The 19,280-nt window shown below is 55.5% G+C and overlaps 1 protein-coding gene across 2 annotated transcripts; it reads right to left on the bottom strand.

The window, feature by feature from the left end:
• Window positions 1–175: 175 nt before the first annotated feature.
• Window positions 176–18,377, bottom strand: BLACAT1 (BLACAT1 overlapping LEMD1 locus). Of its 2 annotated transcripts, none has more exons than XM_069770687.1 (4): window positions 17,871–18,377; window positions 7,709–7,906; window positions 7,095–7,414; window positions 176–2,493 (listed from the first exon to the last, which is right to left on the bottom strand). In XM_069770687.1, the coding sequence occupies exons 1-2, from the start codon at window positions 18,275–18,277 to the stop codon at window positions 7,765–7,767; spliced, it is 549 nt and encodes a 182-aa protein (XP_069626788.1). In that variant the 5' UTR covers window positions 18,278–18,377; the 3' UTR covers window positions 176–2,493; window positions 7,095–7,414; window positions 7,709–7,764. The 2 variants fall into 2 exon arrangements, with proteins under 2 accessions (XP_069626788.1, XP_069626789.1); XM_069770688.1 differs by lacking the exon at window positions 17,871–18,377 and adding an exon at window positions 13,326–14,128.
• Between the last annotated feature and the right edge of the window lie 903 nt (window positions 18,378–19,280).

Raw genomic sequence — 19,280 nt, 5'->3', positions numbered from 1 at the left:
AGCGCGACTCTCTAGCTGCACACAGGGCTTGGTGCGAAAAGAGCAGGGTTAGGGAAGTGCATCTCTGCGCGCCTCTGCCCATCTCCCACCGCAGTCCTACCAAACCCACCTCCCCTTCTGCTCCCACACCAGCTCAGGGCCACAAACACGAAATAAAACCCATCTCTCGGAAGGGTATCGTAAAACTGGTTTATTACAGCAGCTCCATAGCTGCTTCCCTGCATGCTCGTACAGTCAGGCCAGGAAAGTGCTTGCTCCAAGTGCAGACGGAGAGACATACAAATGACCTGCAACAGCGCGCTGCTTCCAAAAGCAGGGCCGTGGCAGTCCTGAATATTAACCAGCAGGAGACAGATCAATAGGTGAGTCTCTCAGTGCAAACTGCAGTCATGATATGCATCTATAATTTATAGTACAATCTTGTAAACTAGATACGTTACAGCAGAAGCCGTCGGGCTCGGTGTATTTACAGCTCCAGGATACCTGGCAAGCATTAAAAGGAAACGGTCTCCATTGTCTCCACTCGGCAGAGGTTTGCCGATCCCTTCCCACGGTGGTCCCCGAGGACACGGCACTGCTGGGATGCTCCTGCACCCCCAGGAGCTGCTCCAGTGTTTGCCAAGTACCCCCGAGGAGGTCAAGGAGCAGCTGGGGAAATGCCCCCATGGGCCAGATCCTGCCACAGGGCTGCCGGGAAGGGGGAACATCCCGGGAGATGATGGGTGTTTTAAGAAAATCCTCCAGGAAAATGATGCTCTGCTCCAGCTCCCTTCCCTCGTGCTGAATTACCCGGCCAGCATTGCTCATTAGCATGTAGCCCGATAATTACTCAGACAAATGTGTTTTTCCATCTGACTTCAAAAGCCTTTGGCTGCAAATCTTACTGATATCGCAGGAATGAAAGGCGTTGTTGTGGGGCTGATTTATGGTTTAAGTACCACTGTGCTCTTACCCACATTGATCGCATTTCCAAACACTGGTAATTTGTATTGTGGGGTCTTTTGAAGAACCAGCTCAGAAAATGAGGAAGCTTGTCATATACCAAAAACCCTGATCTCCAAACGTCTATAAAATCCATACTCTAAAAATTCTTATAAATATTTTCTCTAGCGTAGGAAATAACCGTAGGAAGTGATCTACTCTGTGCGTAGATATGCGCGCTTATTTACAAATGCCACATTTATTTTCTCAAACGTACAGTACTGCACGGGAGAGGACGCCTGCCTTGCCGGGGATGCTCATTTACCATCCGCCAGCACGCAAGGCTGACCTGGTCTTCTGTCTCTCCAAAGTAGAGAAAAGTCATTTACTGGCATCATGAAAACAGACTAAAAATAGCCGGTTTCTATGGCTACTGGGGCTGGGAGACTCCTGAGGAACATGTCTGGGTAGGTCCCTTCGTGATGAAATCCAGACAGTGGGATAAAAGAAAAGGACAATAAAGAGAGGTTTAATGCTTTGATCCTTGTTAGGCAACATTAGGGAGATGCTGCAAGGACGGTTCTGTGCCTTTCCCTCTGCTTGGTCGTTGCACACTTCTGCAGGGATCGATATAGGTTTATTAGGGGGGAATTAGGCAAATTTATTGGATTGAGCAAAATCCCAAAGCAAACACTTAAATTTAAGCAGGGCTTTGTTGAGTCAGGGCTTCCTTAGTGCGTGCCCCCTGTAAGCCTGTCTTTGCCTGCTTGTGCTTGTTGTTTACGTGCTTTTGCATAGGGATGGGGCTGAGACACATCTAGGAGAAACCTGCATGGTGGGGTCCAGTCCAAGCTCATTTCTGTATAAATAATATTTTTGTAGACATCTCAGTATATAGACTGTCTCTCTGGATTTATACTGGCATAAAACAAACGTCGAATTTGACCCGTATCTTTACACTTGTAATAAACTCCTGAGCAGTGATTAATCCCTAGAGGTTTAAGTCCACGAGTGCACTACTTGCGTGGTCACCACGTGTTACAGGGGGACTGTGCAAAAACAAAGTTACATTCAAGAAATGCGCTTTGTGTTTCACCGACTTTCTTTTTTTTGTCCCAAAGATAAATCCAAAGGTCCTCGCCAAGGACAGCGCTGGGGCTGCAAACCCTGAATTCAGGAGGCTGTGCTGATGTGCAAAAATAGGAACAGAACAAGATCAGCATTTTCCCAAAACAACGTGAGCTTCCCGGTGCCCACCTGGAGCTGCCTGAAACTCTGTACTTTGTCCTCAGAGTAACATGCTGAAAAATGTGGTGTTTTGGGGCAGCCACAAAGACCAGTTGTTTTTTGAACTATGGGAAGACAGATGCACGGGGAGGCGAGCAGGCACGGGCTGGGAGGATGGAGCCCAACCACGAACTGGAGATTTTATCAGGCTGCCTGAGATATTTCTCCGCGCAATCCCCCAGCGCTGGCTAGCAGGAGGGCAGCGGGTCACCCCGGGAACGTCGAGCAGCTGGAAGAAAATCCTGCCTGTGCGAGGGAGGGAGGATGGCTTTGACCAGGTGATTTCTGAAAAAAAAGAGGCATTTTTCTCTTCGTTACACCCTGCGATGCAGAAACTGCCCTGCCTGTAGCAAACACAGCTCTTGTCTTAAATCCAATGCGCTATGTCAAGCTGATGCTCGCAGGGTGTTTGGGTGGAAGCCGTCTGTCCTGCTGCAGAGCATCTGCCTCAGGATCACCGGGGTTATTCCCTGGTCCTTTTTCATATCCCCAGCAAAACCTTTAAGAACATGTAACAAGACAAGAGTTCAAGCTGCAGCTTTTTTTCTTGGCTTCCCTCCTATAATTTGTGTGTGTACCCTTCCAGCTCACTGCACAAATATTTCTTTATCCCAAATCGGCGCAGCACAAGCTCCCCTGGCAGGACCACCTCCGTCACCAGCCCGTCTGCCGATGGAGGCTGCACCCCTCGCCCCCGCACACACACACGTTTTGGTCCCCAACCCGGCTATTGTCATGCAAATAAACATCTGTAGGCTCCCTTGCTCCCAAGTAAGGGAATATTTACAAAGGGGCTACACTGCCTATCTTGGAAGTGAGCCTGAGGCGATGCTTTGGTTATTTTGATCATTAAAACTGATTTTTCCTGACACTCCAGCATCAGCTCCAGACCCTGAACCCTTGGTACGGGCAGCTCCTCATTTCAGACGATGTTACTTCTCCATCCACAGAGCTCGTGCAGGGGTGCCGCTGGCTGCTGCCGGCTTCGCTCCAGCCCTTTGGCACTGGAGGAAAAGTCGGGGCACGCGGGAAGGGGCCGAGCCGTGGACCGAGCCCCCTCCAAAACCCCGGTGGGGACCTGGCCGGGGCAGGCACTGGCTGCAGCCCGTGGAGAGAGGGGCCTCCCTCCTCCGTGAATCCCACTGTCTGCTTCGAGGGAAGTTGGATGCTTTCCTTAGTGTAATAGGATTAAAGAAGGATTATTGCTGGTGGGAACAAATGCATCTTTTGGCAGCACGGCTTCTCCTCTTCCTGAGGAGGGATGGAGGTGGAGGGTCTCTCCATAAACCCTGGGAACCCACAGTACAGCTAAGGCTCGTGTTGTAACGGGGGATTTGCAGGGAGCTCAGCTGTACCCTGAGCCAGCTCTGTAATGGAGAGGAGAAGTTACATCTCGCCCACTTCTGCTGCACCCTTTTCCCCAAGGATGCCTGCGAGCAGCCGGGACACGGGCGATTTTGCAGCCTCAGCTTCAGGCTCACTGCTCAGCCGTGGGTCCCTGCACCTCCCTTCCTCTCTCCAGAGGATGGGAAAGCCTTGGAAGAGCACTTGGAAAAGCACTGGACGGACAGCTCCAGTTTACAACTCGTTGCCACCCATACTAGTAAGATTTATCTACTACAGTATGGCTCAGGTGCAGTTGCTTCTGGAGTGGAGAAGCGAAAGCAGGGTGGAAGAATCAAAGGCAGAGTGTCTGAACTTGGGAGGGCAAGAGGAAATCCTGAACAATAAGCAAACTCTTAGTTTATAAAAATGCCAGGGGTTGTGCAAATGTGAAAGAGAGAGAGACAGCGAGAGAGTGTTTGTACTGTGACAAGAGCTGTCAACTTCCCAGGCTTCGCGGTCTCAGAAGCATACGCTGTCCTATTAAAATGCTGCCACTGGAAAGAGAGGAAAAAAACCCTGTTTGCTTTTGCCCACTGCAAATTTGTCAGTGGAAGCTGGCTGGGCACCTCAGAGGGACGAGCGGCACGGGGCTCAGCTCTTGGCAGGTTTGCTACAGAAAAGCGCCAGGCTGGAGTCTGGTGGGAAACAATGTGCAGATGAAAGGACCTTCAGCCATAAATCTAGAGGTCAAGTCATTATGATGGGGGAATCAAAAAGCACCACAAGGCATTTATGAACACAATAGAGGTCAATCCAGGAGCAAACCATTTTGCTCGGAGCCATGGTGGAAAACATATTGTTGCTTTGAGAGCTACATCCATCCAGGGAGGTGGGAAGTTGTCTTTAAAAATAACTGTAGCTCAAGCGCTTTAACATTCATACTGCACTTGGTTCATTTATTCTGTTTTCAAATGAACATATAATAGGTGTGGGTGAGTGTCTGCCTGTCTCAATTGTACGTGCTACATTCATTAAATACCTGGCTTGGGAACCCCTCACTGGAGACAGGAATATTCAAGACACAGGGAAAACCTGACCAGGCACAGAGCTGCCGCACACACACACAGAGCGTGCGCTGTGCGTGCATAACGTGTGCGTAGCACGAGCACCGTGTGTGCACCGCGTACAGTGTGCGCACAGTGTGTGCACAGCGCGCTGCGTGTGCATCACGTACAACGTACGCACGGCATGCACAACGTGAGCACGATGTGTTTCCAGCAGAGCTCCCAGTTCATCCCAGACCAGCCTGGGGGACTCCCACCACGACCGGGAGCCCCTGGAGCACCATCCCGTCATGCACCAACCTCATCTCCAGGGCTGCTCTCAGCGCAACGCTGAGCGTCCTCCTAGACACGAAATCTCGGGGTGGCCGTTAGCGACACATCTTTAGCTGCCAAACCATGATGGATTTATAATCCAAGAGGTTTAGCAGCGAAGGTTACACAGTACTGAACTGGGCCAACCCCCCTCAACCCCACAGTAATAATTCAGCTTTTGTAAAGCCTGACTGAGCGAAACTGCCCATGATTTTCCCCAAACCTCTGTTTTTGACGGTCTCCCTGGAGCATGAGCCCGCTGCCCGAACAGCCCCAGCTCCCCACGCTGCACTCACAAGGGTGATCCCTGCTCAGATCGTCATTACCAGGGACCCAACTTGTGTCCCCCCAGGAATGGGGCACCATCAACCAAGCCGAAACGCTGGTGAATCGGCATTACCCTCCGCTACCCTCGGTGCCTCAGTGAAGCAGCTCCTCCTGCTCTGCCTAAGTAAAAGGTTGCTGCAGCCCCAGAGGTCCCAGAGGAGACATTACAGCCAGTACTAACCACAGTATTTTCCACAATCTGTGCGTGCCAGGCTGAAACCTGCTGAGCTCGATGGTGACAAATGACAGGGAAGCCGGACCGTTCTCCTGGCTGGTCCCTCGCGGGGCACCTCACGTGCCACCGCGTGCCCTCTCCTGTGCCGAAACCCGGAGCCCAGCTGGGAAATACCCGACTGGGAACAATCGCCCAGGGACTGCGCCGCTGGATCCCACAGCTCACAGCCCTTGGGCTTAAAGAGGGGAAAAAGCAAAGTACCCCGAGCCTCCCGACCCCGGGGACTGACACGCAGAGACCACACGCAGTCCAGGCCCCCGTGCCCGGTCCCGGCTGGCTGCCGCCTCCGAGCTGGCTCCGAGCAGCGCATCCCACACCAGTCAGCTGCTTCCCACCACAGCCCAGACAACAGGCGCCCAGCAGAGAGGATTTAAAGCTCCTCAGCTGCACCTTGTGTTATTGGTGCTCCTGGCCAGGCTCAGGTTTTTGTGCTAAATCCTTTGGATAAGAAAATAAAATAATAGCCGTGTTGGTTCTGGATGTTGGCTGAGCCAACAAATCTCCTCCGATGGGGAGCTGTCAGTGGCAGATACAGCTCTGTTTGCCGAGTGCAAATTTGGTCTGGGAGCACTGGGCAAACCCTGGAAAGGTCAAGCCAGTTAATCACAGGGGGAGGATTTGTTCTCCGAGTGTGCTCATCCGCTCTGGTGGGGGCTCCTCGGGGGTGTCAATCCGCTCAAGTCAATACCCCCCCGTGATGACAGGCATCGGGCATAGCTGCCCCAGAGCATTTACCCTTTCCTAGGGGCTGTCCCTGCTGCTCTCCAGCACGTCTTGCAAACGGGAGCACTGGGGCCATTGCAGCCGCTGGGGCCTGAAATGAGATCTCGAATGCTGGGTACATTCAGGGACGGGGAACCGGGCACCGAGATCCAAGCAGCGGTCCCCAAACCCCGGGGGGACCCTGGCTCACCAACACTCGCCAGCTTTCCAGCGCACAGAGCCTGGGGCTGTTTGGAGGGTATCTGAGCAGGGATGTCTGCCTGAAACGCCTCCGGGAAGGCACAGCACGCAGGGAGCTCCCATATGGCTTCAGCGGTGGGTGGGAAGGATGGACAGGCGGGGTGGGAGAGAGGGGTACCACCATGGGAGGAGGCAGTGGCAGGAGCAGGACTAACCCTGGGGGCAAGCGGCTCCTGCCTGGCAGCCCCGGGCATTGCTTTTTGCCCCAGGCTCAGGAGGTCTCCATATGGAGAAGGGAAGTGCAGTATGGAAGAATTTAAGGATTTCTGCTCTGGAGGACATGTTTATGCTAGAAGTATCCCTGGAGTGAATCTCAGGTGCCCTGAGCTTAGGGATTTTGGCCCGTTTGCCAAACAAGAACAACCTCCCACTGAGCCTACAAGGCTCAGGTGGGTGTGCAGGGGGTGGGGGTCCCGTGGCACGAGAGCTCCCGGCCCGCACCGGTCACACAGGGAACAGTGTCCGAGCAGGGTCGATGTGTCTGGTGCCTCCAAAACGCTCTGGTGTGCTGCACCCACGGGACCAGGCAGGGCAGACTCATGGAGAATGGCTTCTTGGAGTCACAGACATCAGCTTGAGATAGACTTTGTAAAAAAACCAAACCCAAAACCAGCTTGGTTTTGACATTCACCCAATTCTGCAGCAGCAGGACAACTTACCAGCCAGGGGCCAGCCTCTCCGGCACTATGACTCCAGGAAGGACAAGATCTGGCCCCGGCTTTTGAAAACCCCTCCAGGTCTGTCCGTTGAGACTTGTTGGAGCAAGGGCAGGTCAGCTAACTCAGGAGGGAAATCTCTACCCCGCTGGGACGCAGGGTCCCTCCGACACTGACTGTTCGGGTGCCGAGGGCTCAGCGCCCGGCCAGGCTGGGGGTCCGGGCAGAATTGCTGCAGCACCTGGATAACGTCCACAGCATCTGCTTCTGCCTCTCGGCAAGGTCATTCCCATGCTTCAGATCTCCCCCGGTCACGCAAGTATCTGGGAAGAGGGAGGGGAGAGAAAAATGAAAGAAGCTGCAGGATAAGTGTGTTAGAGCAGATTAACCAGCTCCCCCTGCACTGTCCCCAGCCCACTGCTGCTATCGATGAGCAAAACCACTGCTCAGCCCCGGGCTCCCCTTCCCCAAGCACCATCCCAGGCACATCAGCTCGGCCGAACAGCCCCCCAGCCCCCTGAGACACCCCGAGACAGTGCAGGCAGAGGGTGATGCTGGTCCTTGGAGAAGAGAGAAGAAAGGAGGCAGCAAATGTCCCCCCAGCAGTCCCGGCGTACCGAGGGGAAGGGGACGGGGTCCTGAGGTATGGCTCGGCAGGGCACGAGTCTGCTCCTCACACTGCTGTCTCCTGCTCTGCGCTGGACTCTTCTTTCTTCCTCTTCATCTTGCAGAAGCCATGGAGCCCGCAGAAGCAAGCAAAGGTGAACTGGGGCATCACCTGGAGCAGGAGAGGTGTGGGAGCACCGCCGGGAGACCTGGATGGGGACAGGGAGAGGAGTCAGGGCAGCTCCTGCAGATGCACAGGGGATGCACAGGCAGGATGGAGGGCGTAGGACAGCTCCCCAAAATCACAAAACTGGAACATCACCCTGCACCGGCACACATCTCCCTTCCCCCTCCTTCCCCGCACCCGAAGCCCCCAGCCACGCACTCCCAAATTCCCCACCCAGCAAAAGATGAGGAGATTAAAACTCCCCCCCGCCCAGCCCCTCTCCTCAAAAGCAGGGAACAATCGGGACAGACGTGGGGACAGCTTGCAGCGCCTAATGCATATTCGAGGGCCGGGGAGGTGAGGTGCCCTGGGAGCGCCCCGGCACAGGGGCAGCACCAGCGGTTACGGCACAATGAGGCACAGCTGAGAGCGGAGTTCACTCTCTTTGTGTCCGTTTTCAACGGATAAAATAATGCCCCAAAGCACAGCCCACATTACGGCCCAACAGCTGCAAAATGTAATTATGCAAATGAATGCTGGTGGGTTTTTTTTTAAATAAATAACAAATATGCACAGAAATACTATCTGAAACAAAACCTTCATTTTATCCCTACTTTAGCTTTTGTACAGTTTGCAGATGACTAGCTCTAATTCTGCCCCAGAAGAGGCAGTGCCAGTGCTCAAAGCGAGCCGTGCTCAACCCACACGGCGCTGCACTGCCCAGCAAGGCTCATCCTCGCCACCACGACCGTGCCATCCTCCCGCCCCGCGGAGAGCAGAGGGACCACGGCACCCACAGCACGGTCACTGCCGGGGGCTCCCTGCAGAGCCTTCGGACAAGGAACATCTTGGGGCCTCGGTTTACCCATCTGTGAAATGGGCGCGATGTTCAAGCTGCCTGAGGACTAGGTGGAAATCTCGCTGTAGGAGGTAGTGTCACCTCCTGAGGCTCACAGCCACTGACAGTAGTGAGCAAAAAGTGACCTCCCCGACAGCCGGGCACTGCTGAGAGCCCCCAGCCCACTGCCTGCAGCCTGCAACCCAGGCAGAGTTTGCAGCAGCCCTAATTCACAGCAGGGACAGCTGGGAGAAAATTAACCATGGGGGAAAAAAGCCAAAACAGGTGGGGCCCATGGCCCCCCATTTCTACATGCTCTTCACCAGCGGTGATGTTGCAGGCGGGTGATGCCACGTCCCTGCCTTCCCACTTTCTCCCTTTCCAAGGGGCCCAGCTGCAGCACAAAGCGAACGGCAGCAGAGAGAGGCATGCCATTTAATTCACTTCTGCCGCTGCCCCCCCTCCCCAGCCATCTGGGTACCTGTCTAGTAGCTCCCAAATTAAATAAGGCTACCTCTGGAGCTCACAAATAATGACAACAGGCTCTTTAATGAGTCTCCCGTTCTGAATGGCTTCTCAGCATAGCGGCAGGTCTCCGCGTCTCTCTTTGTGCTGCTGCTTTTTGTTACCAGCCTGAGAATGGGATTTTGGAGGGAATGGCTGGTGCGGAGGGGCTGCACGGGGGCCAGCCCGCTGGGGTTGGGGGGGGGCACTCACCTCCCAGCCCCTGCGCCCTCCCGGCTTTGCACAGCTTCAGCAGGGAAGGGACAACGGGAAGGGAGAAGAAGGCTCTGGGAGCCGGCACCCCGGTTTGGCACATTGATCCGGCACTGCCAAACCCAGATTTGGCAAACACCTTCCTCGCCCCGTGCTGGTCCCCGCTGTTTACCACTTTCCTAGTAACCAGGCAAACACTGCCCCAGACCTCCCAGGCAGCCTCGGCTGAGCAGCTTTCGGTCCCCGTGGGTGCCCATCGCCGCTGCCCCGTGCCACCCCGCGTTCCCCCCTGCTCCGTGCCCGTCCCGGCCATCCCCCCTTGCAGACACAAAGCCGCCCCGAGAGCCTGGGCGGTCCGGCTGGGACCCCAGCGTCCATTAGGGAGCTATTGATATATTTAGAGGAGCTTGTAACGTGGAGGCTTTTCAGGCTGACCCTCTGCCTCCCATTCAGGCAGCAGACAATGATGAATGAGCCCCGGAGAATAGAGGCAGCCCAGCTGAGGCTGACGCTCCTGTTCTTCTTGAAAAGGTAGAAAAAGGATCCTGAAGGAGCAAGGAATAATTAAAAAATAAATGAACTGGCTTGGGTAGTGATGACAGAAGCCCCGCTTGATTTGCAAGGGTTGGGCATGCTTCACAGACCCATGCTGCCCTTTCTATTCAAGGGAGAAGATCCTTTGGATAAAACTCCACTGCGGCAGAGAAAATGCGAGGAGCATTAAAAATGTAAAGCTAGAGAATTCTCTTTAGTCAACTGCATAACCCCAGGCCGTGTTTGTCACTGTCACAGTGATGAATTGGGAGCTGTCTGAAATCAGCATGCTCACTTTAATAATGTCACTTTCCCTGAGCCCTAAAAAATGCCTTTCTGAACCAGCTGGACAGAGCCCATTCCTTAGCCCAGCAATTACCCATTTCCCTGGGCTCCGCTGGGCAGCCGGGCAGCTCTCAGCAGCACGGCCGGCAGCTGAAATGGGACAGCTTCGGGAGAAGATGTCCTGGGCAGGGAGAGCCAGGGATGCAGGCAGGGGTGCAGGCAGGGGTGCAGGCAGGGATGCAGGCAAGACTCGGCACAGCCTTGCTGCGGGGATGGGCTGGGGCTGCCAGGTGACACCGGTGGCTGCCGGACCCAGGGAAGGGGTGCTGAGCCACTGGGATCTTTCGTTTCGGCTGATTTCCTTACTCTGCCTCAGCTTTTCTATTTCTGAGAAACGTTGTTGAATTAACTTTCAGCTACTTGGTTGGAAAAAACAACATTAAGTTTTGCATTTTAAACCCTGAATTTCAAAGCTGCCTTTTGCCGCCAGCGTGTCGGTTTTTTCCTGGGAAATGAGATCATTTGCAATGGAAATTGGTCCCATATTTTTGCAGGGAACCGACTGGAATTAAATCATTTGCAATGAAATGTAGAAAAGTTCCCAGAAATTTCATTTCATTTGCCTTTCATGATAGCTAGTCCGTCCACCTCTGCAGCCAAGATTTTCAGGAGTGGCTGATGATTTGGGGATCACCAGCCTGGTTTTCTAAAATCCGCTGAGCAGACACGGAAAAGTCCCCGGAGAAGCACCTGGGGTGGCAGCCCTGTGCTCTCAGGACTTGCAGAGACTTTCCTTTGTAGCACGGCAGCCCTGTGTGATGCAGACGCTCCCTGCACGGAGGGAGCCTTGCCTGGCACTTTCGGTCCTTTCTTTTCCAAGCATCAGAGGTTCAGGTCCCACATCCCTGGGGCTCGCTGCTGAGGCAGCCTGTCCCTGTGGGGACACAACCCCTTTCCCACACTCCCTATCCTCCTCTTCCTCACAGCCACAGGATCCATCCAATTTAGCTATTTTTCAGCCAAGCTTTCAAAACCATTATTTCCTAGGGTTGCTTATTTCTTACTCCCCCCCCCCCCCCGCCCCCAAACCTTGGACATCTCGCTGCTTACAACCAGACCTAAGATAAAACCAGCTTCAAAGCAGTTTCTATAATGAGCAGCAGTGCATTAGAATCCCAACAACAGAGGAGACGAGACCGGGATAAAACTAACCTGAAAAGAAGCACCATCCCTTTAAGGAGAGATAATGAACGGAGAAGCTGTTGCTTGGCATGTTTGCAGAGAATCGCTAATTAAAACATCGCTTCTGTAAAGTATGCTGATCCCATTGATTCTTCCCCCCACACAGTTAATTTGCTGCTAGGAAGGCAAAGTCGCAAGGGTCCTCATTATAAAAATTTCACTGGCTGCAGCTAATGGTTGTAATTAATAGGTGCAATAAATTTCAAATGGGCAGCCAGGGTGTTCATTAGCTGTGGGCTGACTCAGCACGGTGGCCTCACCAGTTACTAAATAACCCATTTCCAAGCAGACGGGAGGAGGAAGGTGCTCTGTGGCACAACCGGCGCATCCGTAATTCCCCGCCGAGAGCAGAGCTGAATAAATAATTCCCAGCAAGTCCCGGATTTGTCTCTTTTTGTCTCGGTGGTGGATTGTCCGTGCAACCCTCCTCCAGCTCTCGGCCAGCTAACTGGGGGCAGGTTTTCTCAAAAGTGCTGGTGCAGCCAAGTGACCTGGATTTCGTGTGGGATCAGCACTCGAGGAACTGAACTCTCTGATGCAAAGGCCAGGTAAATAAATACCCAACGATAATATCACGTAGCCAGGCACAAATCAAACCCCGGGGAAGCTGTTCATGCAAAGCACAGACCCACACGTGCCCACGCAGCCAGCAGGTCTGCCTGTTGGAGATGTGGGCTGCAGCGTGATTTTTAATGCCCCGCTCTTCCTCTGGGCATCCTGCGCGAGGGCTGAGCTTTAAAATCTCCCTGGGCTCCCGCTGAGCATCATCCCCTCCGTAGGAGGTCCCAGTGCCGCAGCCCCGTGTGTGCACCAATGCTCCCGGGGGGCCGGGTGCTGCCGGCGAGGCGCTGGGCGTCCCGCTGCGTCCCGTTAGGGCTGGGTGCCGTCACAGCTTTGATTAAAAACCACAGCTTTTGAGTTCATTATCATCTGGCGGTAATTAAAATATTAATAATTGGCACTCTTTCCCCGAGATATCTCCTGGGACCAGCATCCACGGGGTCGGGCGACCCAGCAAGAAGCCAGTGCTGCTTCTGCTGCTCTTCCAGAGCATCATCAACGCTGCATGGAGGCAAATCCCATCCCAAGCCCCCCAGGCGGGCAGCAGCGGGCAGGGCCCTCAGCCCATGCGTCGTGATGTGGGAAGAAACCCCCGTTGGCCCTGGGCGGTATTGGGGAGCTGGTGGCCTGTGACCTCGCATGCCTGAAGCCAAAATTTACGGCTGCTGCCACGGCAGCACGAAGCCTCTGTGTCGGGGCACGCGGCTGCGATTTCCCTCCCTGCAGGGCAGCGCAGGACAAGCCCGTACCTCACCCACCGGCAGCTTCGGGATACGGGAGCTCCACACCCAGCTCCCGGAGGATGCCGGGGACGACGGATGCCTCACTCAAAAATGGCAGTTATTATCTGTAATTAGCTGCTTGTCCTGCTCTGCACATTCACTCCCTGGAGCTCAGGATGGACCGGGGACTGCTGGAGGGGTCCGACTGCTCCGGCATCTTCCTTCGTCGGATGCTTTCGGAGATGGAGCTGCCCAGGGCACCTTTGCAGCGGCTCTTCCTCAAGCTCGTTCCCTGGACCAGGGATGGGATATCGATCCTGCCTTTTTAAATATAGGTGTGTGCCTAAATTCTCAAAGATGCTTTGAAAATGCCAACCTGATCTGCTGTTTTATTTAATGCTGTCAATGTTTTATAAGCACGGCAGCTGAGGGTTTTTGCTTTGCCCAGCCCTGGACGTGAGCAGTAATTGCAGCCGCACGGGGCCGCGGGCAGAGGCTGCGCTAATTGAAAGGTGACTGGAGCTGCTGCTGAGAGGTGGATGCCAGACAAGCTGAGAGCTCACCTGGTGCTGGCAGCATCTCCTCTTCACGATGGACCTTTTCCAGGGGTCCCTGCCAATGCCTTCTGCACGGCAGGGCTTTCAACGAAACACTTGTCCCGTGTGTGTCTCCCCCCTCGCCTCCTGCAAGCCCCGGTCCGGTCTCCCCCTGAGGATCAAACAGACTGAAAACCACAAGTCAAACCTTGCTGCTTAAGCCCTTGTGCGTTGCCAGGGGGTACTGGAGCTGGACAAACAAGGGCAAGAAAGAAATTTGGCAGAAAGTCACCGGCCCTGGCTCCTGACCACCAGACACCCCGACCAACGTGCCCACTCGGTTTCCTCCCGTCCCGGCTGCTCTTGAACGCAGCACCGCAGAAACACAGTGGCTCGTGCTCCCTCCGTTTCTTCCCTGCTTCGTGTCTGCCTTGCTAAAAGAAAAATCAATAGCATAAAGGGTAGTGAGAGCAAGTCTCAGGGGTGGAGTATCTTGTCGGCATAGTGCAGACAGGCTGCCAATAATCCTGCTCTGAGCCGCTTTGCCCAACAGCCGCCGAAATATTAATGGGGGCTGCTGCCACTCCAGCGCAGGTGTTTGCATCCCTCCGCGGGCTCTTCACGACAGGCAATTGCCGCTCAGGGATGGGGTCTATACCCCTGCGCCAGCATCCGCAATAGCTCTTTCCCCCAGTGCTTGCAGGAATGCTTGTGGCGATGGCAGGGATTTTGCTGGGGGGCTCGGGGCTGTGCCCCCCTCGGGGATCTGCCGCAGCGCAGCACCCACGAACCCACCGGGACCATCCAGGGAGGATTTTGCTCATTACTTCCCCAGCACAACATTTTGGGTTGCAACAAAGCCAATGTCAAAAATGGGATTCCTGGGCTATTTTTGGTTCATTTGCCCTGCTCTCCCCTTCTTGGCAGTTAACGGCACCCTCATTCCCGGTTCCCCATCCCTGGCCTTGCGCCGGGTCCGGAGCAGCCCCGGGGCGGGAGCGGCGGGGCCAAGCCATGCGTGTCCGCCGCAGGGACGGGCCCTGCTCGGTGTGAATGGCTCGGGGCGGCCATTGTCATGGGTGAATTTTCTGAATGAGCAAATCCTCATTAAAAAATAATTAAAACAGCCTGGTGAGATTGGCTTAATTCCTTTCATTTTGACTGATGGTGTTTAGTTTTGATGATTTATGTGCCACAGTCTTGCCAGCTCTCATGCTTTCATTGTTGGAACTCATGGGATTTCATGATTTTCTTCCTTCCACACCTCCTTGAGTCATGGGATTACAGCTGAATCTCAGCTTTCATTTTTTTCAATGACTATTATTTTTAAAGATGCATTCCAGGCTGGTGAAATAAACTTGAAAGCCTGACACCTAATGACTCAAAGCTCAGGAAGTGAGGAAAAAAAAAAAAAAGAATAGAGAAACTGCTCGCTTCCTGCTTGGCGAGGGCGGTTTGTAACCCCCCACCGTTGTTCGGGTGCTGATGGTGTTTGGGTGACGGGGTCCGCGGTGGTGGGGACTGGGGGATCTGCAGCGGTTGGGTCAGCAGCAGCATCCTTCTCTCCCACTCCGTCCAGCCCAGCTCTGCTACGCCCGCAGACGTCGTCTTTGCACACTTAAAAAGTGCAACTTCGCCAAGTCCCGCTGTATAATTAAACCTGTCCTCCTCACATGCTCCCAGCCACTGCCTCCCCTCCAACGTCCTCGTGGCACCGGGCTGGCCGTGGCCTTGCGGGCGCTGATGGGACAGATCCTGCCTGGTGCAAACTGGGTGGTTCCAGGCTTTGCCACAACCCACCGAGTCTGCGGCATCCCTGGAAGGGGCACGGTGTGGTGGGGAGACGGGGCTGGAGGTGCCCGCGTTTTTCTCAGCCCCCTGCCCGGGGGAGCCGACAAACAGCAGAAAGGGCTCCTGCCATCACTTGGCAGCCGTTTCAGTGCCGGGTTAAGGCAACGGCCGCGGCCCTTGGAAATGCCCTTGGTCTCCGCCTGACGCTTTTGTTCTGTGGGGCTGCAGGTGGGGACGCTTTGAACCGTGTGAGAAAAGCTGGCTGCCAAAGAAAAGCCGCTCCCGCCGCCCTCGCAGCCCCCTTCGCCGGCACCCGGCGCCGCCGAGCGCCCTTTCAGCTCTGAATGGGGACGACGGCGCCTGAAAGGCCGTGCCCCCCGCCATCGCCGTCCCCCTTTGTCTCTCCCTCCGCTCGCCACCCCCTGCCCCATCCGTCTTGCTAAACCTCTAAGGCCCTGCAAGGCTTCAATGCCCCCTTTCACTTGTTATTTGTTACCAAATAAATATGGGTGATTAAAAAGGGATCAGGAGTCCGTGCGGTTTGCAGAGGTGCCTGGAAGGTGGAGTCCCTCCTCTGTGTAGCCCATGGCTTTTCGCCCTACATGAGTTAGGAAAAGCAATCACATAGGAATAAAAAGCCATAGACCACAGCAGAGGGCTTACCCAGGATAAGCCAGCAGTCTTTGGGGAAAGAAAAGGAAGAAGGGAAAGGAGGGGTAAAAAAAAAAAGGTAACCCTTCCGTCTAAGTTGTCCTCCCTCCCTGCGCCCAGCTGGGAGCACAACCCACTCCCTCCCTGCATGGGGACCCCAAAAATAGGGGAACCTGCCACCCAAAGCACCCCTCAGCACCACGGCATCGCGGGGTGGTTTCTCCTGGGTTACCCTCGGGTCAGGAAGGAGAGAGCCAAACCTGCCGTGCCTGTCCCCTCCGCGGTAACCTGCCAGCGCGGTGGCCTGACCCCGGGAGGAGGACCCGGCACCCTGCCTTTTCTGCTCCGAACGCCGTAATGAACTGTGGTTGCAGGGACAACCGTCTCTCGCAGCAGAGGTGATGCTTAAAAGACAACATGCCATAGCCTGAATCAATGGCAGCACGCCCAAGGAGCAGGCAATGAAATGGTTTATTTTCACTCTCCCAGTGTCCTGGCCACAGCTGCACCTTGGTATTCCCCATCACATCTTTTTGTGTCGCTTTTAAGGAACCCAATAAACCTTGAGTTATAAACCAGACAGTCGCTCTGGTTGCAAATGGAGCAGCACAAGTTTACGCCAGTAGATCAAGTGTCCCTTTCCATAGGGGACCACCTTGCTGTTTGGCAGTCGCTTCCCTTGCAGCAGCCCAGGACCCCGTAGGGTAAATCCCTTTTGCAAGCAAGGGGGGAAAGTGCTCACCTTGGGGTATGGCTGTACCCTGTCCTGTAGCTGTTTTGAAAATCTGACCCTTCGGGCCACCGAGGGACCTGCCCACAGTCACAGAGTGGCTCAGCGGCAGAACTGGGAAGCGAAAACCTTCCCTTGGCCCCGCTGCCCCCGCAGCTCACCTGGCTGCAGAGGCGGCGGATGCTCGGCGGCGAGAGGTGCATCCGACAGACCCGCCTTTGTCGGCTGAGACAAAGGGCTAAGGAAAGGTCTGGCTGCAAACCCGCCTCCCGCTCACTTCCCCCACTGCTGCCTTCCCCTGACGCCTTTTCGGGGGAGCCTCCGTCTCTGTACCCACAAAAAAGGCATCTCAGGACAAGGTGACGCCTTTCATGGGGAGCAGCTGCTCCAGCAGCTCCTCTGAGAGCCAGACACAGACCTTATTCTTTAGCAAAAGCCTCTGCACCTCCTCACACCTGGGGGAGCTCCTCCCGTGGCACCAAAACTGCCCAGGTTGTCCCTGGGAAAGCGCTGGCCTCTGCCTTTTTTCCCTTGCCCTGCCAGGACGCCGGCGTGTTCAGCAACAGTGACTGCTAATTGCCAGAAGCTGATGAGGTCAGCTCTGCTCTTGAGTCTAGGAAACTCCCTTTCTTGTTGCCCTAGCAAGAATCCTTGGGAAATTCAATGTTTTTAAAACTATACAGCAACCAGGTTTGGAAGTGGGAAGGATTTTGCACCCTGTGGTTCATAATAGCAGCGAACACGACTTTGACCTACAAACCAAACTTCTGAAGCACACGGGTAGCTCTGAACTGGCGTTTTCCCAAGGTCTTTCCTCTTTTAACTCCCATATATGAACGGCGAGTAAAAAACAGGCCACCATGTGCCCCCACCTTCTGACACAGTCATGCTCCCTTCCCAGCCCCGGTGCACCCCCGGGCAGCCCGACGCCCCGAGCTCTGCAGGAGCATCCTTTGGCCCCAGCATTACACCCTTGGGTGCAGGCATTGCGCTGGAGAGGTCTGCCGGCAAATACCCCGGCTCGTGCCCGTGGGTGCTGTGTGGACGCCAGGAGCCCCACGTGGGTCTCTGCTCCCTGGCTCCGGCACCAATCCACCCCCTGGTCCAAGGGGTGCACTAAAGAGACAGCCTTAATTTCATTGCGCATTGCACATTCGAGGGGTAAATCTGCCAAGCCGGACTTAACGGCTCTTTGGGATATGGCCCTGTGGCTCCACTTTGGTACCCAAGACCATCCCAAGGCGGTTGCACGCAATGCAGGGCAGCTCCAGTGCCAGGCTGCTCTCCCCAGCATTGGAGCATGAGGACACATGCCCATCCGAGAACCACCAGCCCCACGCCACACACCGCAGGGACGCGAGGACAGCCCGGAGCCGCCGGCCGAGCGCGGCTGACCTCACCTTTGGCAGCGTGGCATCCTCTCCGCGGGAAGGGCACCGTGCCAGCGGGCACGGGCCTTGGGATGGCAGCCGCCATGGCATCGCCCGCACCATCCTCTCCTCCCTGCGCCGCCCCTGGTCCCCGCCAGCAAAACCCGGGCATCGCAGGGATGCTCGGGGAAGCGGGTGCCCAGCGCTTCCCGGGGTGGTCGCCCTCCATCGCCTCCGAGTCCCGGCCGGCTACGGGGTGGGGGGTGTCTCATTTTTGAAGCCTCGACCCCTCCCTTGCCGGCTGCTCCCGCTGCCATCCCCAGCGCCCCGTCCCCACATCCCCGCCGAGCCTCGCTGCACGGTCGCATACTTGAAATGGTTGTGCACCGAGGGGCCGGGAGCAGAGGGAGGGAGCGGGGGGTCAGGTATTTCTCCATCCCTGGCTCCGGAGAGCCAGTAACAAAGGCGCTATTGAACTGCAGCCTCTCTGGTCTGTGAAGCAGAAACCTCTTGTATCTACTTCACTGCCTTTGATCTAACTCCCCCAGTGGGATGTATATTACTCATGTCCTGCTGCTCGGGTACTGCTGCCAGAGTGGGACGGGGGGGACAAGCCCCCGCTCGTCACCCCGGGTTTGGAAAGCGTCCTGCCGGCACCGGGCAGGGGCACCCGGCACCCGCCTCCGCTGCTGGCCTTCCCTACGGTCCCTCTGCCTCCCCACTCCGTCCCCCGACCCCGTCACCCTCCCAGACCCCAAACTTTGGGGGATACGTGCGGGTGCCCAGCGCTCAGCCGAGCATAGAGGCGGGAGGAGCAGGGCTCTGCGCCTCGCATTCCTCTTCTGTAATTAAAGCCGGTGTGCTGGGTGGAGGGGGAATTTCCCAAAGGGTTTTACTGGCGTCTGGACAAGGGTCAGACAATGAGAACATTTGACAGGGTGCCCAAATCCGCTGTATCTTGGATACGCTCAAAGCCTCCCCCGTGCTGTTCGTCCCAGGCGCTGGTTTGCAGGAGGTGGGGGCCGTTTGGGCAGGTTTGGCGGTGGGGAAGGCGGGTGGGAGCTTGGGCACTCTCTCATGATGTCCCCGCAGCCTTCGCCCCAGCCAGGGTGCCCCAAAAATGCAAAAGCTTGAGCAGCACCAGCGTGGTCCGAAACCACGTCCCCACTGGGATCCCCCGGAAAATCCTAGGTAAAAGCATCAAATGCACCTTAGGGACTGACGATACTTAAAGCGGTGCTTTAAAAAGTGCTTTGCTGCCTTCAGCAAGCTACCTGCCTCGCTCCTCGGGGAGCCAGGGGCACTGGGGGCTTAGCCTGGTTTCACCAGTCCCAGGGGGCCACTGGGATGCTGTGACAACCTGGCTGGAAACCATCCCAGCTACCCAAAAGCACTTGAGTGCTTTTGAAAATCTTATTCTTCTGCCTTTCTAGCTGGTTT

Source organism: Haliaeetus albicilla, chromosome 26, assembly GCF_947461875.1.
Source record: "Haliaeetus albicilla chromosome 26, bHalAlb1.1, whole genome shotgun sequence".
Classification (NCBI taxonomy): domain Eukaryota; kingdom Metazoa; phylum Chordata; class Aves; order Accipitriformes; family Accipitridae; genus Haliaeetus; species Haliaeetus albicilla.
This window is presented reverse-complemented; position numbering and strand designations above follow the sequence as displayed.

Excerpts from the sequence above, each read along its gene's own strand:
- BLACAT1 (XM_069770687.1), bottom strand. The coding sequence starts at position 18,277 with ATGGAGAAATACCTGACCCCCCGCTCCCTCCCTCTGCTCCCGGCCCCT. Across the intron at positions 7,907-17,870 it reads AGGATGCCACGCTGCCAAAG|GTCTCCCGGCGGTGCTCCCA; the intron begins GTGAGGTCAGCC and ends GTCCCCATCCAG.